This window comes from Aspergillus costaricaensis (assembly GCF_003184835.1).
Source record: "Aspergillus costaricaensis CBS 115574 unplaced genomic scaffold BO79scaffold_2, whole genome shotgun sequence".
Taxonomy (NCBI): domain Eukaryota; kingdom Fungi; phylum Ascomycota; class Eurotiomycetes; order Eurotiales; family Aspergillaceae; genus Aspergillus; species Aspergillus costaricensis.
This window is the reverse complement of record NW_020291802.1, coordinates 915,315-942,256: the sequence shown is the minus strand read 5'-3', so window position 1 is coordinate 942,256 and position 26,942 is coordinate 915,315. Positions and strand designations below refer to the sequence as shown.

Genomic DNA, 26,942 nt, shown 5'->3' with positions numbered 1-26,942 from the left:
GATCATAGATCAAGTGTTATAGACAGATACCCAGTAGATGTACTCATTATCCTTTCACTTAGTGCAACTTAAATTAGAGTAGCTATCTATTTATTAATTATCAAGATAGTAACTACCGCTCTCGCTCACGTGTCGAGCCCTTATCACGCGCTACCAAAAGAGGACTAGCGGCGGCGATCGGAGCGACGCCCGCAGCTCCTCCCCAATCCGGAGTTGCAACTTGCGCCCGTTCGTTCCTTCCCTGCCCGGACTGCCAGTCTTCCACCTCAACTTCGTTCTTCCGTCTCTTCCCCTCGCTTCTTCGCCTTCTTCTTCCCCTCACCTGCTCTCCCCTATACCAATTCGCATGCTGCATAGTGCTGGGCTTTCTTCTTGTCGATTACGTCCCATAGAACTCCGTATTTGCCCTATCCATTTTGGGAAACCCGTCCTCGTTCGTTCGGCTGCTGTCGCCATCACTCTGGCTGCCTCCGCTGTAGTAGTACCTCCACTACAATTCCGGCCATGGCGGCGCAGGCAGCTCTGATTGCCGACACCATTGTTGGCATGAAAAGAGCCCTCCGCAAGGAGAATGACTGTGCGTCCTTTACTCTACTCTCCCCGCTGTCTCTATCTTTTCCCTCTAACCGTTCGCTCTTGTTTAGACTCTGGACCCGACGATCCGATCACTCAACCAACAAATCGGGGCAATAAACTACACACAAACTCAAACTTCGTCCGGGAAGGTGCTCTGGGTTACATACATCCGGAGGAGCTCTATAAACAGGTTAGTTCCACCCCCGCGGCCATCGAAAGATCTCTCTTTCATGGGGGCATTAGTCGATCAGGGTGATGATGATAAGGAAGGCACGCTGACGATTAGGGAAACTTATCTCTCTACAGAAAATTGAACATGCTGGATACACGCGTTATATCCTTCAGCCTAATCCCGTGCGCTATGATTCAGAAGGTGATGAGTTGGACGAGGATGACGAAGATTCCGAAGCTGATGCCGCTGCGGCGGCAGAAAATCCATTTTCGGAAATTGCGCTTGAAAGTGAGGCCTTCGGTTCCATCTCGACGCCTTTTCAGGTTTTCTTGCTAATCAAGCACCACAATTGAATTTTAGACTTCCTTTGCCCTCTAAAACACCCGTCCGAGCTCCCTACCCATCCTTCCCTATCGCACGCTTATACGTCAAAGGCGTTGCTGCACATGACGCAGGCAATCGAAGCCAAACTCCGTCAAGAAAGAGCACTGCTTTGGCGGGCCAGGAATCTACACCGGCAGTTTTTGGGAGACAGTTCTTGGATGCCGTCTGGTGCAGTGGAGACGCCTGAAGACAGATGGATCTTTGAGCCCCGGATAGCCCATACGACACGTAGCTCACCTGGGAGTCAATACAGACATAACGGGGCCGCAAGTCCTTTGGTGCCAGGGCCTTCGGCTCAGAAAAGCAGTGTGCAAGGCGCGTCCGTGGGTGCAGGTGATTCAAAGTCGCCTCAGCCTCCCCAGAACGAGAATGCTCAGGACAAAACTGCCGCAGATAAGGACGTTGAGATGACCGACATTCATGACCAGGAGACGACGCACAAAGAAACCGTCACAAATGCGCTTGAACAACCCCGAGAGCCGAAATCAGAAGAAGTTGATACCCCAGTTGGCGACCTGCCTCATCATTCAGAGACCATCAATCAAGTCATACAAGTCAACGGAAGCCTCACGGCAAACGCAAAGTCTAATGGGGATAAAGTGACGAACTCGGATGGCACTTCGGACAAGGATGGCAAGGAGCGCGAAGGTGCCACAATCCAGGGCAATGCGCAGCCTGATCCCGAATTTCGAGACGATGCACAGGTAGACGGGACGGATGCGGATGCAGATGCAGATGCAGAAATGCAAGATGGATCATCTCCCGAGCCACCTCGGCGCATGACGACTCGGGCACAGGCTAATGCAGCGAACCCACAGGAGGGCGAATCTGGACCCCTCTCCCCGTCCCCTTCTGACGACACATTAGGGAGTCTTCCGACACCCCATCCTCTTTTCCTTATACCGGACTCTGTTCGGCCAGATTCGAACTTCGGCCTCCCGCCCAACGAAGCGGAAGAGACACGTCGACTGCTTTGGTCTTATGTACAAAAGCAGGAGGAGACCGTTCGTGGATTTGAGCATATGCTGGAGTCTCTGCTCCGGGCCAATCGGATGAAAGAGGATGTGCTCGAGTGGTGCAAAGCGGAAGGGCACGTGGGCGAGATGAGCGATGGAGAAGACTGGTATGATCGGGAGAAATGGGGCCTTGCCGAAGGAGAAGACCTTAAGAAGGGTGCTGATGAGGATGAAATCGAACCGGTGGAGGAGAGCCGGACGTCGACCAAGAGAGGCCGAGGTCGACGGGCATAGGCTGGATCCTTGTTGAAGTCGACAGGTGCTTTGGCTTTGGATGTCCCTCTGATGCAGCTCTTGCCATATGCACGCTCATATCACTTGCGCTTCCCAAAGACTCATAGCGTGGAGTTGGCGGCGTTTTGGGGAGGTGAGCCAGGTATCCCATATTAGGCTACCACGGACAATTGGTGTGAGTGAAATGGTCTTTTGCCCCTTCTCTTTTCCCTTGGGGGGAATGTGGATAGTGAAATAGGTGCTTTCATTTACCATTCCTGGCGGGAGTATGGTGTGATTTTATGATAGTTGATGATCATGGCGAAAGCGCACAAGCGTAGCAAATGATACCCGTTGTTCCTGTTTATCTATACTTGAGAGTAGGAGACTGCCATGTGGTAGGTCAACGTTGTAGTAGTTTTTCTTCTCCGTTCTATCTGAGCATCTCAATGTAACCCCGCTTTCATTTCTTCTTCTGTTCCTCCTCAGTGGCTTTACGTAGCCAGCTGTTATTGCCATTGCCTACCCCCATCCTGCCCTTTGCTCGCTCTCGTTCTAACTCTCCACCCCTTCCTTCCACTTCTCACTGGACACAACCAGACTGCCTAGCCGACCATGATATGCAGCCCCGTGTAGACTCATAACAGTAGCTTGGCGAGCTCTGTGTTTCCACTCAGGGATTGGCGACACTGGAATGATGTCGAAAGGCCCAAGCTCCATTGGCGGGAGGCCAATGGGCGGTAATCCAGACCCCCGGACATAGATTCCTGTGAAGTCTCGGCTTACAAGCTCTTGCCGCCGCGCTTGGATTTGGCACGCTCGCGTTCCCGCTTGGCGTAGATTTCCGCCGTGAAGGGACTACCAGGCCCGGGTTAGTGGGGTTTACCAATTCCGTGCGTGGGGAAAAAAAATCTCATTTTGCGTTGGGGCTTGAGACACATGTGCATATGGGCTTTGGTGTGCAAAAAAAAAAAGAGTGAAGGCAAGTCCATGGTGCATAGTGGGCCAATATAGAAAAGATAGATGGGATACTTACTCCTCCCACTGGAGAGCGAACCAGTACAGGATGAAGACCTCGGCCGTCAGGAAGACGCCCGCCACCTTGCCCCTGTAGAGAGCAACGCCCAAGAAGTTCAAAGTACTGCCCCAGTACATGGGGGAACCAGTGACGTTGAAGGGGAAGCCGGTGACAGGCGCATCCATCAGGATACCGAAGTAGTCGCCAAGGTAGGTGCCGGTGACACCGAGGGCATACATGCTGGACAGGACGAGGACGGAGCCGAAGGCGAAGAGAAAGCCGCCGAGGACGGGTTGGTGCACAGGGGCATAGTAAGGTTGGTCTTCCAGGGCCACTTGGTAGACATGATCTCGCAGAATTCCCAGACTGAAGATGGTGACGGCGAGGAAGTAGCAGCCGTAGTAGGCATTACCGAATATACGAGTCAAGAAGTGACTCCGATACTCTACAGATTGCGATGACCGAGGGAATTTGTCATAAGCCTCTTATACTGTAAAATGAACGGAGGAAAGAGGTGAACGTGGGAAAAGGTAGAGCCAAGGCAGAAGCTGCCAGAGCTGGATTCCTCGTAGGACTGGGGTAAATGTTTTTAGAGTGGGAGATGGGACCAACCAGCACGGGCGACAATGCTGGATAGAATAATGTTTAGCAATGGAAAGAATGTAATATGGCAGAGTACTTACTTCCAGAAGATAGGGTTAAAGGCGATTGACAGCGCGGCCCCTATTTGAGAGAGAGAGAAAAAACAGTTACAATCACATGCGGGGAGGGAGGAAAGAGAGGGGATTAGCCGGGGAAAGCTCCACGTACATTGGAGGGACGGCTGGGAGAAGTCGACAAAGCTGGACAAGGAAGCCATGAGGAAGGAAGATTAGAAGATGAGAGATGAGGTATAAGGAAAGACGAAAGGGGACAAGGAACGGGGAAGAGAAGAAGGTGAAGACGGAAAGGAAGAAGGGAAGGGAAAGCAAAGAGAAGGACAACAACAAGAAGAAGAAGTAGCAAGCAGCAGAAGTGGAGAGAAGAAAACATTCCCGAAACGGCATGACGTCTTGAAAAAGACGCACGGGATCTTACAAGTTACAACTTACGAGACGAGGCCTCAGGCAAAATTACCATGTACTAGTATAGTACCACAGTTCAAAGTTATTTCTCTCCTCCTTTGATGATGATAGTATAACTTCTATAACTTACACTACTACCATTCACATCTATCGCAGTATCATAAATAAACCCCAGCTGCAGACCTTGAAGGAAGGAGTTAAGTTATCTAGTACCTGAGTGACGCAACTACTAACTACTAGCCTCTCCAACTCACCGCCTGATCCAATTCATCCTTCTTCTTCCTCTTTACTTTTAGTTATCTTCTCAAAATTGTCCCCTCATAGCTCTTGTTCTGATTCTTCCATCTTCTTCTTCTCTAACCTGCAGTCCTCACTTTCTTTTCTCCATCATGTCTTGCTTCGGCCCCCTATCGGCTTTCCTTGCCTGACCGGCATGGCAGCGCATCCGCTCCAGGGAGAATGGCCCTGAAGCATCGCGATTATGTCCTCCTGGGCATTGGTGCCTTTATAGCCTGGGGTCTCGCCGTCAAATGGCTCCCCATACTGAGATATCTGGGTTATGCTCTGGTGCTCGGTGCTTTTCTTTCCTCCGCCGTGTTGTTCGCTCTCGTGCTTCTCACCATCCGCTCCCCCAATGACGCTGTTGCTTCTTCACCTTCGCCCACGAACCCCCGCGTCGCATTCCTCGCCCGCCACCACTGGGATCAAGAAACCCAGGCATTCAAAAGCCGTTCAATCTATAATCCACATTCACTTTACCCACAATCCTTCATCGTCTCGGAAGGGATTGACGAGCTCCTATCCTTCGCCACGCGGGATTTCATCGCATCATGGTACCAGCATATCAGTCCCAACCCCACGTTCGTCAACGAGGTGGATCATACGATTCGGACAGCCATTGGAAACCTGCGCGATAGGCTCCTGACGGAAGACCTTGTCTCTCTCGTAGTGTCCCGGATTTTCCCCGTTCTGACATCCCATCTGAAGGAGTTTGAGGTGGCTGAGCGCTTGGTCCGGGGAAGGAATCTTACCAGGAATGTCACGGAGTCGGAAGAGTTGGACATTGCCATCGCGAGCAAGTATCGCGAGGGGAACTTACACCCGGCGGCGATGCTGTCTCTCTCCGACCAAAAGTTACTGGAACAGGAGTACCTCCGCAAAATTGCCGTCGGGCTCCTGCCCCAACTGTTTCCGGAATCCGTCCTCAATAGTCGCATTGTTTCCGTCTTGATTCGTGAGATTGTAGCCTGCGCTGTGCTCTTCCCTCTCGTTTCTGTCCTCTCCGATCCGGACACATGGAATCAGCTGATGGAGGCCTATGGCCGCACCGCGATTCAGGACCGTAAGACTGTCCGGAAACTCAGGGCGGCCCTGGACGAGCATGCATCCCCGGCTCCCCGGTCGAAAAGGGGTCACCCTTTCCCTCGACTTAGTCCCCACGATTCAGAGCGCGCCTTCGAGCGATTTGTCCGGGCCATCCGGCGCTGTAACAATCTTTCGGACGCCAGACGCTTCAGAGCCTTGGTGGCAAGCCAACTGAAGCGGGAGACTATGGTGGAAGGACAGGACCAAGTTTACCTCCGACGACTGGAGACCGGTAAGAGGGTCTTGGACCAAAAAGTAGCTAAGCTGTCTGCCCCCGGAGGCACTCAGGTGTCGCACGCCTCCGCGGCTGTATCCCACTTTCGCCGTAAGAATTCTATTCCTCAGGAAGCCTCCTTAGTGGATGTCATGCATGATGCGTCGGGTCTCTCTTACTTCATGGAGTTTATGGACCGTCAGCAGCTCATGTCCCTAGTTCAATTCTGGATCGTGGTCGACGGTTTCCGCAACCCTCTGGAGGATGATTTCGGAGACGAAAGCTCCCCGACCTCCACAAGCTGGACCCCAGCGGACCGAAGTGACATGGCTCTGATCAGTGAGACGTATCTCTCGAAACCGGAGTTAAAAGTATCGGATGAGTCCCGTCGGGTGGTGAAGGCCTTCCTGAGCGCAGGGAAGCGGGCCACCTCGGAGCAGTATCGAAAGGCTCGGACGGTCATTTTGAGCACTCAATCCGCGGTGCTCGATAAGCTTCAGGAAATCTACTACCCGAAGTTCAAGCAGTCAGATCTCTATTATAAATACCTTGCCTCGGATGAAGCATCCCAAGCGGGCCCGCAGTCCCCCCAACAGAGCTCTCCGAACATTGCTGAAGTGTCCGAAAGGCGGCCTTTACCTCCTCTGATGTCTCGCACCTCATCACAACCTGGCGCCAGGTCCAAAGATTTACGACGAGCGGCAGTTTCTTCGAGCGATGTTCGAAGCATGGGCAAGTTGTTTGATGACGATGAGTCTTCGAGGCGCTCATTCGATTCCGAGCGATCTGCACCGCTGTTTGACGATGACTACGATACAGATCCACTGGCAATGTCGACACAAAGCCTAGGGAAAGACTCACAAAATGGCGAAACTGAGGCGAGCCAAAACCAAGTCATCGAGAATATGGAGGCAGCGTTAAACGACATCATCGCGAGCGAGCCCAAGAATAGTCGAATTGAAGATTTGAAGAACGCCGATGTGTCCCCGTCTGCATTGCCCGCTAGCGACCCTTTCCCCCGGTCGCCGCGCAGCTCAATGGATATCCCTCGGGCAGATAGTCGGACAGAGGACCGTATCAAGCCGAGCATTGCCTCATTAGGCCTCGTGGATCGATCCTCACGCCAGGGGGTCTTCGATGACGATCTCTTCCCTGAACAACAGAAGTATATCGAAGACGAATATGAAGAGCCGATGGGAACAGATACAGATCCGGCCGATCAAGTCCATGAGGCGGCTCCTGGGGATCTCGGATTGACGGAGGCCATTGAGGCGCTCACCGCAGATATCGATAAGCTCGGATCTCAAGAGTCAGTGGTAGACACGCTTACTCGCAAAGCTGAACTTACCAACAACACCGCAGAGTTGAGGATTCTGCGCAAATCCAAAGCGAGCATCCAACGCGAGATTCACCGCAAAGAGATGCAACGACAGCAGTATATCATCCAAGAAAGTGACAACAGTCTGTATGGCCGATCGACCGTCCGTATCAAATCCATTGTAGTTGGAAAGGAGGAAGACGGTCGAGAGTTCGCTATGTGTACGTTCCTTACTACCCTGCCTCCATCCGTCACGGGAGCTACTTGCTGTTCAGATTTACTAACATATCTTCTAGATGTGGTCGAAGTGCAACGTAACGCTGGTGAGCAAATGCCCGCCGCCTCCTGGGCCGTGGCCCGCAGATACAGCGAATTCCATGAACTCCATCAGAAGCTACGCATGAGATACCCATCCGTCCGTCACCTGGAGTTCCCACGTCGACGTGTCGTTCTCAAGCTCCAGAAAGAATTCCTCCAGAAGCGACGCCTAGCTCTAGAAGCATATCTACAGAAACTCCTCCTTCTCCCTGAAGTATGCCGGAGTCGAGACTTACGAGCCTTCCTCTCCCAACGAGCCATTATCCCCCGCAACGAGAACCAAAGCTCCACCACCAACGGAGAGACCAAAGACCTAGTCACTCGAATCTACAATTCCGTCGCCGACGGCATGGACGACTTTCTAGGCAACTTCGGCGTATTAGATCAACTATCCACAGCCGGACAAAGCCTCATCTCAGCCGCTACAAACCAACAATCCACCACTTCCACCACAGTATCTCCCGGTGACACTGGCCTTGCCACCGAGGACGCCGTCACCGCCGCCGAAGCGGAAGCCGAACTAAACGCCTTCGAAGACCGCGAGCTTGAGCCCTTCATCAAACCCATTTGTGATCTATTCCTGGAAGCTTTCGAGCTAAACAAGGGAAATAACTGGCTACGCGGGCGTGCCGTGGTCGTCGTCCTCCACCAATTGCTAGGGGGTACGATCGAGCGCAAAGTTCGCGAAGGAGCACGCTCCCTTGTCCAGGACGACTCGCTTCTGCGCTACATCACCCTCATCAAGGATACCATGTGGCCGGGCGGTGTGCTTCGCCAAAGCCGCGTTCGCACTGCATCAGAACGACTGAAGAGTCGCACTGAAGCAAGTCTGGTCCTGGCCACGCTGATCCCCGATCTAGCGGGTAATGTGGTCGGACGAGCGAATGCGCAGGCCGCGGCGCGCAGGATCTTTGCGACTTTGAATAATCGACGGTTGAATGCGCATCTCTTCTTTACTATTCTCGATGAGGTCGTTTTAGTTTTATTTGGTGCGGGAGGACGCGGGACGAATACGTTGATGACTTCATGCTAATGTGTATGATACTATTCTTTCTTTTTCTTTCTCTCTTCAGTCTGTTTCTGTGTTGTCTTTCTGCTATCTCTATCGCCGGGCTGTATTGTTATTAGCGGGCGTTGCATTGATGTGCTTTTCTAGCATCTCTTCTTCTGCGCTTGAGCGCCTGTGCTATTCTGCATCGTGTTTTGCCGATACTCTATATAATGTAGCTGTTGCAGGTGCGGCGGGCGAGTGAGGCCGATGCACATACGTCTGATAATCACATGCTGATAAGGGTGGGACGTCGACCCATCCTGATCGTTGGTGCCTGAACCTACCGTGTTAGCCCGTCTACTAGAACCGCACTAGGCAGTAGTTTCTACGTCAGTTATCCAGAAGGTCAACTAAATGTTCCTGTGTCTCCACATTGAATCTGAATGAAGGGATGGAGCTCGAAGATACAAGATCGTCCGGTGCTCAGCAAGTCAACTCGGCCAGGGAATAGCGAGGCCATCCTCCCGGAAGAGAAATGAAAGCAGAGAGTTGGAGTGAAAAGACAACAAAGGCAAATTACAGGGATTATCATCCTCTCGCCTAGCTCCTGCCTCGACTCTCCCGGGTTCTGTTCCAGAGAGGCCAAGGGCACGAAGAGGACAAAGTATCACAAAGTATGGTGGAAGTAGCCATTGAAAGAGAGATAAGAGAGAAGACATTGTTAGATGGACACGGCCTGTCCGAAGCAACCGCAGTCTATGCCTCCTCAGCCTTCTTCTTCTTGGACTTCTTGCTGGGCTGTTGAGGGGGGCCCTGCTTGGTCTGGTGAACAATGAGGCGTGTCCAGCACTCGTCCTTGTCCCACTCGAAACCAGCGAGGTAAGGCTTGTCCAACTCATCGTCGGCCTAGAGCGGATGGAAGTCAGTATTATTGGAGGGAATGGGAGACATCTGATGGATCATAATCTTGGGCTACTCACCTTCTTCTTGAACTGCTTGTAGATTGCGTCCAGCGCATCCTTTATCGTGACGCCCTTCATATTGCGAGCGGTGACTTCGAGCCCTAGTGGGAAGTGCAGATCGATCTTCTTGACTGGGGGGTTGATCAGATGAAGTTTTAGGATATCCTTGTCCTCAATGGTCGATGGTGAGGTGTTCAATTTCCTGTTTACCCCGATTAGTCTCATGTCTTATGCAGATGTATATATATAGCAACGAGCATACCATCCAGTCTTCTGGGTTTCAATTGGAAGGGTAATCTCGATCTTCTTCTCCTCTACAAATTGACGAGTAGTTAGCAGGGGAGATCTTCAGGAACGCGATGCTCTATGTGATCTTAGAACGACTGTGGAAAGAAAGGACCCACCAAGTTCCTTGATGTTGTAGATACCCTCAGCGTGGGAAGAGGTACGTCTGTGGGTTTTCTTGGCATCTTTGTCGGGGGCCTTCTCGTCCTTGGGGGATATCTCGATGGCCGAGTCAATCTTGGTGAGTGGTTCAGACATGACTGCGGAATGTGGTGGCAGGAAGCAGTGAGTCTCTTAGTAGGAGCACTGATATACAGAATAGCTTGTTAGTTGTGTGTACTATTAAGGGGATGGATGATGTTCCTTTGGTCACTGAGGACACTCCAGTGGCAGAGGAGGGAAGGACCCGAGTGATGACGTGGAATGACTACTCGAGCATTCTAGTGCTACTCTTAGATAGGAGAGTAGAACTTACCAGTAAGTGAGGTAGTAAATAGTATGGGCAGTAAGTAGTATGGAATGGGAGGGAGAGAGTATCAAGTCAGTAGGATCCAACAAGATAGTAGAGAGAAGAAAGAAAGAAAGAAAGGAAAGGAAAGGAAAAGGAGGAGGAGAAGAAGAAGAAGAAGAATGAAAAAGGGAAGGAAGAAAAGGGAGGAAGGGAAAGGGCAGGTGACATGGATGGGCCAACCCAGAAATGGGGAGAACAAGAAGAAGAGGGAAGGAGCGGTTCACTTTGCTCTCACTTGCTACTTTGGGATGTGTCTTTGTCAGTTACTACTTAAGTTACCTGACGTATACCATACCATCGTGTTCCTTACCTGATACATCCCCATTATTCCATCCATACCATAACATACATGATGTAGATAGATACATACGTACATTCATATATACATACATACATACATACATACAGGCATAGGATGCATTGGAGTAAGAGAGAAGGTTTTAAGGAGTAGTCTACAGCACGGGTGTACGTAAAGTTCAATTGCAAACTACTGCACAGCTACAGGGATTATGATGGGGACTGAATGGCTCAAATGATGAATAGAAGCGGGCCCCAAAGCAATCATCCTGAATCGTATGTTCCCACAGTGAACAGGGGAGGAAGCCTGGATGGCGAGAGGAGGAGGAAGAGAGAGAGAGAAATGCAGGCAGGGTGGAATGATGGGACGAGGAGGAGGATGGATGATGTTGTTAGGATCTCCGCACCGGACGATGCATATCTACATCCGGACCATCACCTGATGGATGGTGGTTTCAAAGTACCACCTCTCCCTCCCACACACACTCACACACCCACATACACCCATAACCCTCACTCCATTTTCATTAATGAGACATCTAGTATTGAATTCTCAAGTAAGGTGTCAGATAAATTCCTCCAAGTAAGTAGATAGTAATTCAAATGAATGATGCACCCGGGGCAACCGGATCACACGAGCAAGCCTGACGTCGAGAGCTTCCGGGCGACGGTCCACTAAGGCTGCACCCCGCATTCCCGCCCGCTCCACTTGGTCTGCTTCTTTCGCCGTACTTTATTTTCTCTCCTTCGGTCGCTCTCCCGCCTGGCCCAATGATTTCCTTTTTCCTTCTCCCTGCACCTACCTGCGGTATCTTTAGTGGACCAGTCTCCAGGTAGTGGTACTAATTGTAGTTGTAGTAATAGCATACGGCAGAACCCCCCTTCTCATAGAACCAGCAGCCGTAATGAAGATCGAAAAATGCGTCACCTTTCTCGTAACCTCCAACTGACTTGAAGCGGATCAACCCCAGACGGAAAGACGGATGAAATGCATGACCTCATGGCGCCCATTTCCTTTCATTGTGCCAGACAATCGGCAGATGCCTTCCGTGGTACAGGTTGAACTGTAAACGTCCGCTCATGTAAGGTCTGTCATCCCCCCCGTGGCACGTGAGGTTCTTTGACATCCAAATCGCGAGGGCATCGAATGAAGGGATACCAGCCCTGGCCGAGACTAGACAAGCTCGAGGTTTGAGAGGAGTCTTGATGGGTGTGCCTGTCCAGGCCCCGGGACTGGACCAGTGGTGTGATGTCCCCCCTGTAGGCTGTAGCCTGCCTACTACGTAGACTAGGTAGGTAGGTACCTTCGAAAGTGAAACTGCACCCGAGACGGGGCCACAGCAATCGGCGATCATAAGGTGGTGGATTGCAGGTTATTGGCCATCCAACATTTTGACCGTGCAGGCTTGGGCGGGGTCCTACGAATCATAACGGGGGTCCACGCTGCATTTCCATATTGCCTGCAACACAACTACCAGCATCAGTCAACGATAGTGGGTGGCGACCCGTTGCAGGTCTGCTTTTTCCCCCCCTCCCTCCCTTCCTCCCATGCTCGTGGCCAGTGTCCATTTTGTTGACGTTGATCGTTATGGGGTGCCAGTGTCGAGCAAATTCAACCAGTCTGCAAAGAGTTGAGGTCTCAACCGAGCAGTCAGGGGATTAGTACTAGATTGTTGGCAAGGTATGTTGTTAAGCTGCCTGTAATTCTTATATCTAGTATATAGTTCAGCAATCTCGGATGTGTGGAGACTAAATGTTGTAACTCCTTCATTGGTATAGCAGAAAAGAATCAAAGCGAAGGACTTGTCGAACTGCTGTTGAATATGCAGATGGTCCTGGGAGTGAACAAAGGGCATCTCACTGTCCTACCCACTACTTGGTACTAGTAGTAGGTAGTGACTATGTAGTACTACAGAGTGATTACCCAGGACGGAAAGGTGAGAGGGAAGCTCTCCCCCCGCTGACTCAGCAGTTTGTCTTGTTTGAAGGCGGTGAAGGGAAAGCCGCGAAGAAGATATTCGATTAATTATTGCCCATTTGGATGAGCGAGCTTCCATACAATCCAATCCATCTTCATCCCATTCCTTTTCGTGCAATTAGTGAATGCTGCCCGGGCTGTCAATCTAGTGCGCCTTTTGAAACATCCAAGCTTCACGCTCTTCGGTCAATTTGGCCGGTTGCGCCTCTCTTCCGCGACCGCTTGGGTACAACACCACCACCCAGGTCTTGCTGCCTCTCCTCCCGCTTCCAGTCACGTCTGCTTTTTCCTGGTTCGTCTCGCGTTGTGGATCCCCTCAATGTCCCTGATAGTACAGCTTATCGCCTAATCGGTCAATACAGTGTAATACTTCGCCGCCCTAATGTCGCTTTTCGGTTCCGTCGGCGCCGCGACGACCTCAGCTGGTCAGACCAACACCACAGGTGATATCTCCAAGGATGTTGCCCTGAACCAACCTCCCGAGGACAGTATCTCGGACCTCCGCTTCTCTCCGGCTAGTGAACACCTAGCTGTCGCTTCATGGGACAAGAAGGTTCGAATTTACGAGATCAATGAGCAGGGCCAGAGCGAAGGTAAAGCTCTGTTCGAGCACGAGGCCCCCGTTCTGAGCTGTTGCTGGTCGCCGGTGAGCTCACCCTCATTCCATTGTCGCAGTGTCTACAGTTAACTGATCTGGACTCTGTTGCTACCTAGGATGGTACGAAAGTTGTCGGAGCTGGCGCCGACAAAGCCGCTCGTATGCTCGACCTTGCGACCAATGCGACCACTCAAGTCGCCGCTCACGATGCGCCCATCAAATGCTGCCACATGATCCCAAACCCGGCCGGAGGAACCCCGCTACTTGTGACCGGCTCTTGGGATAAGACCATCAAGTACTGGGACTTGCGACAGTCGAACCCCATTGCCACGGTGGAGTGCCAGGAGCGTGTTTACACCATGGATGTCAAGGACAAACTTCTCGTGGTCGGCACCGCAGACCGCTACATCAACGTCATCAACCTCGAAAACCCCACCAAATTCTACAAGACCATGCAGTCTCCCCTCAAGTGGCAGACGCGAGTAGTCAGCTGCTTCTCGACTGCCACTGGCTTCGCCGTCGGCAGTGTCGAGGGCCGCTGTGCGATCCAGTATGTCGAGGACAAGGACTCCTCCAACAACTTCAGTTTCAAGTGCCACCGTGAGACTCCTCAGCGCGATGTCAACAACATCTACTCCGTCAACGCCATCTCCTTCCACCCCGTCCACGGCACCTTCAGCACCGCCGGCAGTGACGGTACCTTCCACTTCTGGGATAAGGACGCCAAGCACCGTCTAAAGGGATATCCCTCCGTGGGCGGTACCATCTCCAGCACCGCCTTCAACCGCAACGGCAACATCTTCGCCTATGCCGTCAGTTACGACTGGAGCAAGGGCTACTCCGCCAACAACCAGCAGCTGCCCAACAAGGTCATGCTGCACCCTGTCAGCCAAGAAGAAGTGAAGCCTAGACCAAACAACCGGAAGAGGTAATGGAGTAGACCGGGAGAAGGCTATGTAGTTGGAAGGGATCTGCACATGGAGGCGTCGTGGAGGCCAAACCTTTCGATTTCAAATGGACTTTTGGCGGGGCTCATACATCTGGAGTATCATGCTTCGGTTATACATGGATTGGCTCGTCATGCTTTTTTCTTTTTTTCTTTTTTTTTTTTTTCCCCTTTGTTTCATTTCCCCGTATCATGTACTCTTTTTGTTATTACTACTATTACTCTCTGGGAATGCATATGAGCGATTTATTCAGGTTAATCCTGTTGTCTATCCGGGGTCCTCTTGTCTGAACTGGAAGGAAGGCTACTGTAGCTGCTGGCGACAGGCGATACCCTTCGATCCATGTAACTGAATTGGGAATGTTGGGGGTAGAGCCCACAGCAAGACCCTGGCACAGAAAAGACGGGAATGGATTGTATTGGAAACCCATGTTGAATTGTCGAGTTTTGTTGAACTGAAACCATGCGGGAGGATAACAAACGTGAAGCCAAAGCGAGACATCCAAAACCGAAAAAAAACTACTGAATCCATCCATCAATCAATCAATCAATCAGTCAGTCATCAACCGTTGCGCTCATTTCACCAACATCGTATCTCATATCGACTCCATTTTCACAAAAGTATGTTTTGCATACGTAGCAACGCAGTATCCCAAGACGAGAAGAAGAAAGAGGAAGAATAAGTAGCTATAGATCATCAACGATCTACGATGACGAAGCCGGAAAACGAAAGGAAGTGGGAAGAGAGAAAAAAAAAACGCTCTAATCATCAGCACAGGATATCAAGGGAGTCCGCTAGTCGCTGCAACTCTATAGACGCTGTCTTCCGAGTCTTTTGACAGAATTGGGGAGCTGGGAATTCTATGTGATTTAAGAGGAGGGAATGGTGACCTGGGCCACGCCATCGGCGACCTTCTCGACGGCCTCGTCGGTCTTGCTATCGGTGGTCACCTCCACAGCCTGGGCGCCTCCCTTGGCGGAGGCTTCAACATTGCTGCCGGCGGCAGCGGCCTCAGCAGCCTTGGCCTTCTTCTCCTTCTTCTTAGCCTTAGCGGCATCCTTTGCAGCCTTCTTGGCCGCAGCCTTGGCCGCTTCCTCTTCCTTCTTTTGGCGGTCGGCCTGGGAACCACCGAACATCTCGCGCCACTCGTCGGCCTTCTTGGGGTCGATACGAGAGAACAGGTACTTGGCCTTGCCGATCTTGTGACCCGGCTTGATGGCAGTCGGCTTCCAGCCGTCCTTGATGTCCTCCAGAGAGGGGATCAGGCCGAACGGCACGTCGAGCTGCTCGTTGATAGCCTTGGAGGTGGCGGGGAGGTAGGGAGAGAAAACGCTGGCCAGGAGATGGATCAAGTTGAGCACAGTACCGACGACCGCAGCAGCACGCTCGGGCTCGTTGGCAATCAACGAATTATCAAGGCGGTTGGCCTGGATCAGACCGTTTCCGGCTTCGGCCAACTTCATCGCACTCACCACACCAGCGCGGAGGTGTGCACCCTCCATCTCTTCAACGTACTGTCTGAGAGTAGCAGTGACTTCGTCCAAGGTAGGCTGGAAACTCTCGGGGACAGTGAATTCGGGAACGACCGAGCCGTAAGATGCCGTAACAAGCTTGATGACACGGTTGACAAGGTTGCCCAGCTTGGCCAGCAGCTCGCTGTTGTTGCTCTCAACGAAGGAGCGCCATTCGAACTGGGTATCACCAGTCTCGGGACGGTTCTTCAGGAGGTAGTAGCGCCACACATCCGGGGGCACACCCGTCTCCTTGGCGCTGGTACCAAAGACACCAATACCTCTAGACTTGCTGAACTTGCCACCCTCGTAATTCAGGTACTCCGTGGTGCTCAGGTGGTGAAGCATAGTCCACTTCTCCTTGGTTCCCAGCTGAGAACCGGGGAAGATGACACTGTGGAAGGGAACGTTATCCTTGCCCAGGAACTGATACAGCTGGACATCTTCCGGGTTCCGCCACCAGAGCTCCCAATCGGGGGTGTAGTTGGCCGTGATGGAGGGGTAACCAATGCAAGCCTCAAACCAGACATAAAGCACCTTGCTCTCGAATCCCTCCAGAGGCACCGGGACACCCCACTTCAGGTCTCTGGTGATACCGCGGTCCTTCAGACCTTCCTTCAACCAAGACTCGGTGATGACACGCGAGTTCTTAGGCCAATCGCCCTTTTCGATGGCATTCTTAGACCATTCTTCAATCTGAGGCTGGAGCTTGTCGAGGAGAAGGTGGATGTGTTTCGTAGAGCGGCGGACGGGGGTGGCGCCATCAAGCTTGCAGCGGGGGTTGATGAGGTCGAAGGGATCCAAGAGGTGACCGCACTTATCGCACTGGTCACCACGAGCATCGTCGTAGTGGCACCGGGGGCATTCACCTTCCACGTAACGATCCGCCAAGAAAGATCCATGTGTCTCACAGAAGGGCTGTTCCGCCGTCTTCTCCGTCAGATAGCCGTTCTCGTAGAGCTTCTTGAAGATGGCCTGGGAAATTTCGGTGTGTTGCTGGGTCGGGGTGCGTCCGAAGTGATCGAAGCCAATCTCAAACCATTCGTACACCTGCTGGTGGATCTTGTTGTACTTGGCGCACAGCTCCTCCGGGGTCACCTTCTCCTCCAAAGCCTTGGTCTCGGTTGCCGTTCCATACTCATCGGTACCACAGATGTAGAGTGTTTGATGTCCGCAAGCCTTGTGGAATCTGAAAAAGTGGGTGTTAGCATTGTTGGAATGGAATTAATGAGAGAGCCCGCGAACAGGAGCCAGACAAAGGGAGCAATTGGGGAGGGAGGGGGGCAAAGGAAGCAGGATGGATAGATAGTACCTGGCAAAGACATCAGCACTGAGAACGGAACCAACAATGTTACCCAAGTGAGGCACGTTGTTGACGTAGGGCAAAGCACTGGTGACCAGGATATTGCGCTGGCCCTTCTTGGGCAAGATCTTAGAGTCGGAAGCCATGATGGAATTGGAGGCGGATGGCGGGGAATTGGACTATCAGCGGGATGGAGGGGTAGAAATGTTGCAACTTTTTCGCGGGTGCGGATGATTCATCGCTTCATCGCTTTCGGCCGCTTCTCTCCGCACTTTTTTTGGGCGCTTCCCTTCAATATCATCTCATCTCCTACTGTTCCATTTTTTTGCCCCCACTCCACTGCTGCAACTAATTGCAGATTCTTAGATACCACTGTCGTGTTCTCGACTCTATTACCGTCTTATCTCTCATTCCTTCCCTCCCGTGCCTATCTCTCTATCCATCTTGAATCGCATTCATGGAGAACAATAACCTACTTGAGAGTCTGCTCGACCTGGAGGAAGAATTCTACCAAGAGGGCTACGATCTGGGTGCAGCGGATGGTGCGCAAGCCGGGTATACAGAGGGTAGTGTGTTTGCTGTCGAGAAAGGATTCGAGAAATTCCTCGAACTTGGAAGACTATATGGCAAAGCCCTGGTCTGGTCTCAACGGCTTGCAGATTCGCAGCTGTCGGGAAACCCCGAGTCCAACGGCCAGATCAACGGAGCCCCGGAGAGTGATCACAAACAGGAAGAACCCTCCTTGTTGGATCCCGCCATTTGCAAGGAAATGTCGAGCCTTTCATCTAGCTCCAGGCTAGCCAAGAACATCGAGATCCTGCTGGAACTGGTTGACCCCGCTTCCCTGCCTATGGTGAACACGGAGGAAGCGGTGAATGATGTAGATGAGCGCATGAAAGGCGCTGCTGTTAAAGCCAAGTTGATCCAGCGTGCCGTGGGCGAGAGGGAAGACAACTCGGATATACATCCCGATGCCAAAGATCTCCCGGTGTCTGGCGATGGCACTGGCAGCATTGAAGACATTAGTTCCCTGAACATCCGGCATTAGTGGATGACTTGCTTTCTTATTTTTTCAATGGGAAGGATCTGCTTGGGGGTAAACAGACACTCTGCTTCTTTTGCAGCATCTCCCTCGGCCCTCCCCTCGGACGTTCTCCGATTTACAGGTCACCAGAACCTGCTTGCTCATTTTCCGCAAGCCTGGGAACTTATCCGAAAACCAGACTGCCGAGACATACTAAGCCGCTCCGCAATATTGAGAATGGCTTGTCTTGGGGGAAAAGTCCCCGGAGGGGCGATGATCGTGCCCCAGACTCGTTTGTACCCCACACTAAGAGGAGGGTTTCCTGTTACCGCATCCGTCCAACAATCGCCCCTAAGACCTCAAAACCCCCCCGAGGCAAGCCCCCCATGTATGCTTGGGATCAAACTGGCTTGGATTGAAATCGGGATCATCCCGTTGATTACTCCTTCCTCTTTCCAATTACCCGTGCCATCTTCCGATGGACGGTCTACAAATATTACTGTATAGCCCACCGAGGGATCTGTTGATCGGAATGAAAGGCTGTATCTGGGCCTTCCTTGATCTCTTCGAAACGTCGACTTGACGGAACTTATATATGGATTTATAATTCACAATGAAAAATTTCCTGCTGTTACTCGCATCTTTCACGGGCAGTCTCGTCCAAGCCCAGACTGGCGTTACCCATCCCATCTCAGAAGAATGTGGCCCTTCGGTTGTCTGCGTCAATCACTATGCGAATGTGCTTCCGTGAGTCCCTCGTAAATTCCAGCTGCTGAAATCGGCCGGGCAGCCATTGACGCTCAGAATAGCTACCATTTCTTTCGCAATGTAAGCACAATGGACGCCGTTACGACCTTCGGTGATACCACCGTAGCCAACGGCACAGTCCTGCAAGACGTCAAGACCGCGGATTTCATTGTGTATAACAAAGAGAAAGGACTCGATATCCTAGGCTCGAACCCGAGCTACGAATATGTTTTTGCCGTGAACGATGCGGTGCATGAAGCCCCCGTCTACGTGGCATCGCAGAACAAACTGTACCTCTCGCAGCTCGCGCCGCCGCCAGGCTATCTTCCGCAGCTGGTTGTCGATCTCAACCAGGATCCCCCAACATTATCCGAATACCTCTCTGATCCACCAGTCTATGCCCCCAATGGCGGCACCTTCCATGACGGCAAAATCATCTGGGGCGCATCTGGCGGCAATAGCTCAATTGGCGGGACTGAACAACGCATCTCCCTCAGAACCTTAGATCCAGAGACAAACAAAACAACGAGCCTGGTCAACAATTACTTTGGATACTACTTCAACACCATTGACGACATTGCCGTGCATCCCAAGACTGGCGATATCTGGTTCACAGATCCACGTAAGCTCTTACCACCTACCATGTGCCATGTGGAATTCGCTAATTGATATACCCCGATGTACAGAATACTCCTGGTTCAACGATATCACAGACACCCCTCCTCAGCTTCCCTGCGCCAGTTACAGATATAACACTTCTTCTGGGGCCGTGGTAGTTGTGGACGACTCAATCGGTCAGCCCAACGGGATCGCTTTCACTCCAGATGGATCTATCGTATACATCAGCGATACTGCGGCGGTCAGCGCTCCTATTGATCCCAAATATGGCCATCCGGGCAGTACGTTCAATACCACGCATCGGCGGTATGGAAAACCTGAACCTGATATGCTCGAAGACCCGAAAGGTGACTAACTCATCTCTTTTCTCCTTCTATAGGACCATCTATGCATTTGACGTGAGTGAGGATGGAGCCCACGCTTATAACAAACGGGCCATTTATCTGGCAACAGGCTTTGTCCCGGATGGACTGAAAGTGGCAGCGAATGGGTACATTCTGACGGGATGTGGTCGAGGTGTCGATGTTCTTGACCCTTCTGGGGAGCTGCTGTTGACAATTCAAACCAATTACACGGTCCAGAATTTTGCCTGGACGGGGCCGGAGCTGAAGACGCTGTGGTTGATGGGCAATGGAGGAATCAGTAAAGTCGAATGGAATCTGCCCGGCCAAGTGTTGAAATAGACGATAGGTGATCAGTGCGATTTCCCCTTGCTATCTAATGTCTCGTTACGAATAAGCAAGTAACAAAGGCTACGATTGAACGATGCCTTATGCATTGATTTCTCAACATAGCACTTTGGCCAACAATATAACTTTTAGATAGTTTTCCTAACTGAATCCCGTACCGTCATGACAAGAAGTATGTACGCATAAATTCTATCGTAATTGCATTCATCCGCAGCTGCCAACTATACTTGCAGCTTATTGTTCCAGACCACGGGTGGCCATGGCAAGGGCACCTTCCTTGGTCTGGTGGCCACCAATGAAGCCGCTGGCGTGAACGAAAACGGCACCCTCGGGAACCTTGGGCTTCCCAGATTTCTCAGCCTCTGCGGCCATAACACCGTCGAGATCGGCGTCGCGGACACCCCGCCACGCCTCGGGAAGAGGCTTGCGAGACACGAAGCTACCCTCGTTTACAGAGACGCACTGCACACGCCACTTCGAATCTTCTGCCGCACTCTCGGGGTACAGAACATAGTAAGCCTCCTCATCTGGGTTGGTTTCCTCTGATCCAGAGGCTTCCTTCTCGAAGTTGTAGAGGTGCTCCTTCCAGGGCACACCACCCTGGGGCAGGACGATGATCCGGCCGGACGGGTGAACGTCCCGACGGGAACGGTAAGCAGCGCCTACGGTGGTCCGCGCAGGCAGCCAGGAGGAAACGGCATGGTGCAACTTGCGAGCAAAGACGTTGCCAATGAATGTGCTGGCTCTGGCGAACAGACTATCCTCGTCCTGAGGCTCGCCGGGAGGGCAGGTGGGGTCCGGGTTGTTCATGTCACCCACCACGGAGGTGATGGTGATCCCGCCATCCTTGAAGCGCTTCTGGATGTTGGCAGCGGAAACAGCAGCGGGGTCGTAGACAGAGACACCATTATCGTTGGCATCAATGGCTTCAATGAAATCGGTGTAAAGCTTCTCGTACAGAAGAGTCACATCCTCATGGTCCACGGGCAACGAGGTGTGCTGGGCGATGATGGCCCGACCGAAGTGCATATACACCAAGCCCGCGGAGGAGAGCTTGGTGTTGTGGTTGGGGAAAGTGGTTGCGAAAGTGCGCTGGTGATGATCATAGCGGTTGCTGGCAGCATCGTACTCTCCGCCCACGTCGACGACGGTGTGGCATGTAGCTAATTGAGCGGGGTCTCTGGTCCGGAGGAGGGGAGAGGAGGAGTATGTGGGCAGAAGACGGAGGAGATAGACAGCAAGAGCCTCATCGGCGTGGAAGTGGCCGCTGCGCAGGGAAAAGAGGAAGAGTCAGCACATCGCAAATCTATGAATGGAGGGGAAGTCGGGGAAGAAGCTTCTGCGCGTACTTACTTGTGAGTTCCAATCAAGGGAGAGGAGGTCTTGACTTTCTTTGCAGCAGTTTCGGCCATGGTGAAGAATCGACGCCAGCGGAGCATGTACTAATAGAAAAGCAGAGAAGAGTGAAAGATGAAGATGAAAGAGGTTCAAGAAATAGTTAAAAGTAAAGTACTACTAGGTAATCGGAATACTACAGTAAGTTACCTTTTGGAGAAAGAACCAGTCTATGAGGGGTCTGGATTGGGGATCGGTTTGGTATCTGTGATTTGTGATTGGTTGACTGGAAGAACAGCGCCTTCCACAAGAGGAAAAGACCTGGGCGAGTTTGCAACTGCCGCTTGACTTCATCGGGCGGCTCTTTAGGGCTTTTATCGCAAGGGCTTAACGGAAGCATGTGAAAGAGAGGGGAAGAACTAGTCCTGAAGAGGACATCCGTGTATGTAATCAGCTGGATTTACGTACTGTATGCTGTATGTATGCTGTATGTTTTGTTAGATATCCTGAAGGATTCATTCAGCCAGCTTCGATCTTCTTCCGTTGATATTCATTTCTTCAACCATCTCCACCAGTTTGGGCATCATTTTTTCCTTCCTGCTACTTCTTTCTTTTTTATTTTCCCCTTCTGACCGCTACTTGCAGCCGACTAAGCATCTGGACCAGCTCCACCGCCTTCCGTTCTACGCTAAAACGGGTGGAGTGGATTTGGTGTTATTATTATTATTATTATTATTACTATTGCGACTATCGTCGAATTGCCCACCTAAACTCGGTCTGCGCCCCCCGGCTTCATTGCCCCTTTCCTGGTTTTTGTGCCTCTACTTTCTGTCCATCCCGAGTCGCTGCGGCTGTTAAGCTTTTGCGCCTCTGTCAGTGGCTCTGTCCCGAGAAAAAAAAGGAAAAAGCGAATCTGTCCAGCGATCGGTTGGCGTGTCTGACACTATTTATCCTTTGCACGTGCCACAACCAGTTCAAGCCCAGTCCCATCCCATCATCATCATCCATCATCATATTCCGTCCCGCTTAAGTGATAAGATCAAAATCTTACATCGCCTGGAAAGAAGAGGGAAAATTTTTCTATTTCTTCATAGACCCAGCTAGCATCGCCCAGCGAGCTCAAAACCCAGTCTAGAATTCGGGAAATCGGGCTTCATGTATCCTTAAATCGGGATTTCGTCACTCTCTCGCGCTTCCACCCCAAGATTAACTCTTGGAGGCTGTCTAACCTATTAAGTTGACACCGCGTCCGTCCGTACCTGCTCGCTCTATCCTCCAGCATATTTGACCCTCCCCGTGCCTCATCTGCTTCTCTCGCGCGCGTCCCCTGTCCAGTAGCCCTGGGCCATATTGTCCGATGTGGCTCTTCCGCGCCCTTTCGTCGGCCGTCTTTCTGGCCGTCACCGTCTCTTCCATTCCCCTCGCCTTTGATGTGGGTGGGAAAACATGCGGTCTGGCCTATTCTTTGTCCCTGGCCACCTTCTACTTCCTATTTTCGCTTCTGCGCCTCACTACGCCTGATCGGTCATGGCTCCGCTCCTCCCTGATCGTCGTCATTAGCTCGACGCAATGGCTCATTATTCCGATCCTGCTTATCTGGTCGCTGAACCGCTTCTCGATCGATACCGATAATGCTGGCTCTTGGGTGGAGCGGACCTTCACGGGCAAGAGAGCCCACGACTCGTCGATCCAGGAGTGGCTGTTTGGGCCTGATGGGCTGGTGGAATCAGTGACTATCGGGAACTGGGATAAATTGCTGAGATGGTCGACCCCGGTTTTCCAGCTGGTGGAAGGATTCTGCAGCTTATTGGTCATCCAGGCGGCAGGGCAGATTACCCGCTGGCTTGTCAACCGTGGTGGGCGAAGCGACAGTTGGATGGTATGTCCACGTCACTCCATAGCCCACATTGGCAGGATGCCTATTTGCTAATTCGTGCTTCGCTAGATCGGTCTCCTGGTACTCTCCGCCTCCATCATATCGAGCTCGGTATACTTCCTGTGGCGGGTCCTCCAATTCCCCGAGATCTCAAATGTTGATGCCGCTTTGATCGGGGTATCCATCACCTGTGCCGTGATCCTCTGCGCGTGGGGCATTGGCAGTGGGCGAGGAAACCCAGTAGAAAGTTCTCTACTGTTCGCGTACATCGTTCTCTGCATCTACCAGATTTTCACTGATTACCAGCCATCGCATCCTGTGGAGCAAGTACCTTCCCCCGCTCAAGCCGGGGACTTCCCGCCGCTTCCTCCTATTATCATGGCTTCCTACACGACCCTGATGCACGCCTTGTCCACCTTGCCCTCCATCATCCACGCCGCCTTCAACGTTATCACGGCAGTGTTCGGTGCCGTCACCCCTTCCGTATTGATCTCGCTCACATATCGAATCCTGGTTCTGTACGCATCGACTCGCATCATACCCGCCGTCCGCGAAGCGGGTGCCCGAGCTCTCTCCCAAGAAGCCTCGTTGGACGACTCCGATGCGGCGGGCCAATTCTTGGGCGTACTAAGCTACTTCTCTCCGTCCATCCTCATCGCCGTGTACACCAGTCTCCTGATGCAGCATTTCGCTTCTACCTCTCAAGCAATGGGTGGCAGTGGCGAGTGGTGGAGCACCCAAGGAGCCGGCGGTGGAAACCTTTGGCGGTGGGCCAACCTCGCCGGCACCATGGCCTTGTACGCTGTCGAGTTATACCTCGGTGAGAACGACGATCTGGACTCCGGACTCGCTGGTCACTGGAAGACCGACTGAATGGAGCCGTTAAAATCTGGATGCAACATTCTGGCATCTTGTCGACGTGGACTGCGGAGATAACCGCAGCCTTCGTCGGAATCGCTTGGCTCTTCATTTACAACTATCGAGCCGGACACGGACGCCTTCCGAAGCCTACAGCTGAGGCTACTATTGCCCGGATTCTTCGACTTTTCAGGCTAGACTATGCCAGGCACCTAAAGCATGCTTTTCGCCGGAGCTTCTATCAAAAGCACTTCGAAGGCCAGCATTGTCATTTTGCTATCTCAGATACTATTACATTTCTTTGAATGGGGACCGGAAGCACAGAAGCTTTTCCATTGGCCCTACTTGCAGCATCCCACTCAGAGTATGTTACTCCGGGAATACAGGTACGGGGCAGCAAACAGCTCTCGACCACACCCTTCACACAGCTATACCAGAGCCATGCAATCATTGCCCCCCTAGCTGGGTGGGAATGATAATGTATAGCCTGTGTCGGTCATGAGCACCCCACCCGCGACGGCGGGTTCAATAATGGTGCACTCGGCTTATTTTGCTGCCTTGCTGTCCCTGCAAACACTCTGTGGGCCCCTTCCGCTCGGGGTTTAGGTACCCTCCTGCCTTTCATCGCTCCTTTCTAAACTGGTCCTCTCTCAATTACACTATGGTCTTGCGAGCCACTCTTGTTACTATACCCCAGTCGTTTTGCTGAGTCGTCAATTTATTTTTATTTTTATTCATTTTTTTTCTCTTCCAATTCGCAATCAAGGATCATATAACAGCATGTATTGCCCCATCCCAGGCTTTGTTGCCTTTTGTGTGCCTTAGACGAGTTCTTATACCCAATGACAGTTTTGCGATGGAAGATACGATGTCTTCCCCCCGCCTGTAGCGATCTTGTATTGGTCATCTTCATGTTACACATAGCGCAGAATATCAACTGAGCGAAAATCACGTTGCCGGCACCCAAGGTGCGCTATCCCGCCCTCCTAAACGGATGGGATAGTAAATGCACACGGGATGCATTCCGCCTACCGTATCAATGTAGAGCTCACACATACGGCATGGGATCTGAGACCGCGACATGGACGGAGAAAAACCATCAATTTGCATTTTGGCCCTGATGAGGGCTCGTTTGCCAACGTACTTCAGGAATAGAACAGATGCCAGGTGCATTGCCATCTCCGAATTGAACCGTGTATCCAGCACGCACTCACTCACGCACTCCTTCATCCATAAGATAACAACAGTATGCGAAAAGATCTCACGTTCTGTGCGGCATCACACACACACACACACACACATGAGTGGGAATGAACGCACCAGCAAGGGGCCTGTGGAATAATTGGACCAGCAAATGACCAATATATGTTCTGCAGCTGATATTGACAAAGAAGAGAAGAAGCTTCAAAACGAAAAGCGTTGAGGTGACCTCAAAGCCGATACCACGAGAAACGAATCCTGAGAGGACGGGTCCAGTAAGCGAGCTTGGTCCAAGTAGACAGGCTCAGAGCACAGCTCCGGCTTGAGCTTTTGATAAGTGGCCCTGGCTGGACCGAGCCTCAGCTCCCGCCGCCCTTGCAACTTCATTGCCGCCAGCTCTGAAACAAGGCCATTCTGTTTTTTCCACAGATATCGCTAGAAACGGAAAGGGGAGAAGAAGGGAAACAAATGTCGTAAATACATTAGAATCGGTCCATAGCGCCAGGCTCTTTTGATGCCACCACCACCGACGGGGAAACCAGAGACATGATGCGAAACAAGTGTGAACGGGGCATGGAGAACACGAATGACAGTTCAGGTATTTATTGCCGGATCGGGACACCACCACGCGCTGGGGGTGGGCTCACGCTGTCATCTTCCTTCTTCTCGGCTTCCTCAGTCTCATCCGCACTTGTTTCCCGTTGCAGATAACTTGCCTCCTTCACAGGGCTTCGGCTCTGAAATCCGATGGAGCCGGGATGACCACTGATGCTACCAGGGATCTGTTGGCCTCCTTGAGCACTGATGCTGCCGCCATTGCTTGCAGCCGCAGGGTTGTTAGCACCAGGCGAGGTGGCAGTTAGGTGAGGAATGTTCTCCGGGACGGGGTGCTGGGAGCCAATGTTGGTGACACCGACGTCCGAAGCCTTTCCGGCCTTGCTGAGTGCGTAGTCACCCGAGTCAAAGTATTTGCGCTCCTAAACAGCAACAAGCCCGCGATTAGAGGGTTGACGGACAGACTGCGCGAAGACAATTAAGTCGGCATACCTTCAGTTTGTTCTGCAGGAGGTCTTTCTTGGTGGGCATCTTGCCATAGAGGCGGAAGAGCCGCTGCTCATCCGGGCTCATTTTCTAGATAGACACAAAGTCATTGTCAGTCCAATAAGGAACATTATTTTCAAAGGGATTAGTCGCTCGGGAAAGACTCACGCTAGTATCGATCTTGTTCTGCTGATGGGGATTCATATTGGCGAACCAAAGTTGAAAATTGAGGATTGACAGGAGAGATAGAAAGAGAATAAAGTCGGTGACGAGAAATAGAGGAAGGAAGAGTTGGGCAAAAATAAGGTGAGGTTGTTAGGTTGTTGAGGGGGGGACAGGACTGGGTGAGGCGTGGTCACTGGAAGGGAGTGTCGTCAGGAAACCCCACCGATGGCGGGGAGGAAAGTATAGATTCCACAGGATGGGACGACACCAATAAGTTGGTCGAGTTGACTGAACCAAAAGGGGGGTGGAAGGGAAGGGAAGGGAAGGGCGTGAAAGCAAGAGAGAACG

At 51.9% G+C, this 26,942-nt stretch overlaps 13 protein-coding genes across 13 annotated transcripts; 7 read left to right on the top strand and 6 right to left on the bottom strand.

Annotated features, from left to right (window-relative positions):
- Nucleotides 1–334: 334 nt before the first annotated feature.
- On the top strand, nucleotides 335–2,715 carry BO79DRAFT_234612 (uncharacterized protein). The gene is made up of 4 exons (XM_025684388.1): nucleotides 335–577; nucleotides 645–766; nucleotides 883–1,036; nucleotides 1,109–2,715. Exons 1-4 carry the CDS (start codon nucleotides 505–507, stop codon nucleotides 2,380–2,382), a joined length of 1,623 nt encoding a protein of 540 aa, XP_025544463.1. The 5' UTR covers nucleotides 335–504; the 3' UTR covers nucleotides 2,383–2,715.
- Nucleotides 2,716–2,787: 72 nt separating this feature from the next.
- BO79DRAFT_206569 (bifunctional phosphatidyl-N-methylethanolamine N-methyltransferase/phosphatidyl-N-dimethylethanolamine N-methyltransferase) lies at nucleotides 2,788–4,347 on the bottom strand. The gene is made up of 5 exons (XM_025682000.1): nucleotides 4,190–4,347; nucleotides 4,063–4,102; nucleotides 3,992–4,008; nucleotides 3,398–3,824; nucleotides 2,788–3,219 (listed from the first exon to the last, which is right to left on the bottom strand). The coding sequence occupies exons 1-5, from the start codon at nucleotides 4,236–4,238 to the stop codon at nucleotides 3,144–3,146; spliced, it is 609 nt and encodes a 202-aa protein (XP_025544462.1). The 5' UTR covers nucleotides 4,239–4,347; the 3' UTR covers nucleotides 2,788–3,143.
- A 246-nt stretch (nucleotides 4,348–4,593) lies between these two features.
- Nucleotides 4,594–8,864, top strand: rgsC (putative intermediate filament protein (Mdm1)). The gene is made up of 2 exons (XM_025680460.1): nucleotides 4,594–7,561; nucleotides 7,637–8,864. Exons 1-2 carry the CDS (start codon nucleotides 4,903–4,905, stop codon nucleotides 8,689–8,691), a joined length of 3,714 nt encoding a protein of 1,237 aa, XP_025544461.1. The 5' UTR covers nucleotides 4,594–4,902; the 3' UTR covers nucleotides 8,692–8,864.
- A 190-nt stretch (nucleotides 8,865–9,054) lies between these two features.
- BO79DRAFT_242312 (uncharacterized protein) lies at nucleotides 9,055–10,488 on the bottom strand. Its single transcript, XM_025685197.1, has 5 exons — nucleotides 10,372–10,488; nucleotides 10,016–10,323; nucleotides 9,874–9,925; nucleotides 9,630–9,813; nucleotides 9,055–9,555 (listed from the first exon to the last, which is right to left on the bottom strand). The coding sequence occupies exons 2-5, from the start codon at nucleotides 10,152–10,154 to the stop codon at nucleotides 9,406–9,408; spliced, it is 525 nt and encodes a 174-aa protein (XP_025544460.1). The 5' UTR covers nucleotides 10,155–10,323; nucleotides 10,372–10,488; the 3' UTR covers nucleotides 9,055–9,405.
- Nucleotides 10,181–10,778, top strand: BO79DRAFT_25673 (uncharacterized protein). The gene has a single exon (XM_025686217.1). The coding sequence runs from the start codon at nucleotides 10,416–10,418 to the stop codon at nucleotides 10,719–10,721; it is 306 nt and encodes a 101-aa protein (XP_025544459.1). The 5' UTR covers nucleotides 10,181–10,415; the 3' UTR covers nucleotides 10,722–10,778.
- Nucleotides 10,779–11,432: 654 nt separating this feature from the next.
- On the bottom strand, nucleotides 11,433–12,273 carry BO79DRAFT_234608 (uncharacterized protein; the record flags this gene model as incomplete). Its single annotated transcript, XM_025684387.1, has 4 exons — nucleotides 11,433–11,793; nucleotides 11,885–11,980; nucleotides 12,102–12,164; nucleotides 12,194–12,273. The coding sequence occupies 4 exons, from the start codon at nucleotides 12,271–12,273 to the stop codon at nucleotides 11,703–11,705; spliced, it is 330 nt and encodes a 109-aa protein (XP_025544458.1). The 3' UTR covers nucleotides 11,433–11,702.
- A 506-nt stretch (nucleotides 12,274–12,779) lies between these two features.
- Nucleotides 12,780–14,476, top strand: sonA (putative nuclear pore complex protein (SonA)). The gene is made up of 3 exons (XM_025680459.1): nucleotides 12,780–12,974; nucleotides 13,045–13,328; nucleotides 13,397–14,476. Exons 2-3 carry the CDS (start codon nucleotides 13,065–13,067, stop codon nucleotides 14,210–14,212), a joined length of 1,080 nt encoding a protein of 359 aa, XP_025544457.1. The 5' UTR covers nucleotides 12,780–12,974; nucleotides 13,045–13,064; the 3' UTR covers nucleotides 14,213–14,476.
- A 620-nt stretch (nucleotides 14,477–15,096) lies between these two features.
- On the bottom strand, nucleotides 15,097–17,187 carry BO79DRAFT_213228 (methionine--tRNA ligase MES1; the record flags this gene model as incomplete). The annotated part of the gene is made up of 2 exons (XM_025683201.1): nucleotides 15,097–16,927; nucleotides 17,051–17,187. The coding sequence occupies 2 exons, from the start codon at nucleotides 17,185–17,187 to the stop codon at nucleotides 15,097–15,099; spliced, it is 1,968 nt and encodes a 655-aa protein (XP_025544456.1).
- A 111-nt stretch (nucleotides 17,188–17,298) lies between these two features.
- On the top strand, nucleotides 17,299–18,496 carry BO79DRAFT_25608 (Yae1 family protein). Its single transcript, XM_025686173.1, has one exon. It carries the CDS (start codon nucleotides 17,499–17,501, stop codon nucleotides 18,087–18,089), a length of 591 nt encoding a protein of 196 aa, XP_025544455.1. The 5' UTR covers nucleotides 17,299–17,498; the 3' UTR covers nucleotides 18,090–18,496.
- Nucleotides 18,497–18,678: 182 nt separating this feature from the next.
- Nucleotides 18,679–20,120, top strand: BO79DRAFT_267832 (SMP-30/gluconolactonase/LRE family protein; the record flags this gene model as incomplete). The annotated part of the gene is made up of 4 exons (XM_025687073.1): nucleotides 18,679–18,812; nucleotides 18,875–19,434; nucleotides 19,499–19,736; nucleotides 19,810–20,120. The coding sequence occupies 4 exons, from the start codon at nucleotides 18,679–18,681 to the stop codon at nucleotides 20,111–20,113; spliced, it is 1,236 nt and encodes a 411-aa protein (XP_025544454.1). The 3' UTR covers nucleotides 20,114–20,120.
- A 113-nt stretch (nucleotides 20,121–20,233) lies between these two features.
- BO79DRAFT_234604 (MYG1 family protein) lies at nucleotides 20,234–21,635 on the bottom strand. Its single transcript, XM_025684386.1, has 2 exons — nucleotides 21,473–21,635; nucleotides 20,234–21,386 (listed from the first exon to the last, which is right to left on the bottom strand). The coding sequence occupies exons 1-2, from the start codon at nucleotides 21,556–21,558 to the stop codon at nucleotides 20,354–20,356; spliced, it is 1,119 nt and encodes a 372-aa protein (XP_025544453.1). The 5' UTR covers nucleotides 21,559–21,635; the 3' UTR covers nucleotides 20,234–20,353.
- Nucleotides 21,636–22,314: 679 nt separating this feature from the next.
- BO79DRAFT_234603 (ICE2 family protein) lies at nucleotides 22,315–24,203 on the top strand (the record flags this gene model as incomplete). Its single annotated transcript, XM_025684385.1, has 2 exons — nucleotides 22,315–23,333; nucleotides 23,400–24,203. Exons 1-2 carry the CDS (start codon nucleotides 22,812–22,814, stop codon nucleotides 24,201–24,203), a joined length of 1,326 nt encoding a protein of 441 aa, XP_025544452.1. The 5' UTR covers nucleotides 22,315–22,811.
- A 1,501-nt stretch (nucleotides 24,204–25,704) lies between these two features.
- BO79DRAFT_25578 (endosulfine family protein) lies at nucleotides 25,705–26,718 on the bottom strand. Its single transcript, XM_025686148.1, has 3 exons — nucleotides 26,598–26,718; nucleotides 26,436–26,519; nucleotides 25,705–26,365 (listed from the first exon to the last, which is right to left on the bottom strand). The coding sequence occupies exons 1-3, from the start codon at nucleotides 26,631–26,633 to the stop codon at nucleotides 25,991–25,993; spliced, it is 495 nt and encodes a 164-aa protein (XP_025544451.1). The 5' UTR covers nucleotides 26,634–26,718; the 3' UTR covers nucleotides 25,705–25,990.
- Nucleotides 26,719–26,942: the final 224 nt, after the last annotated feature.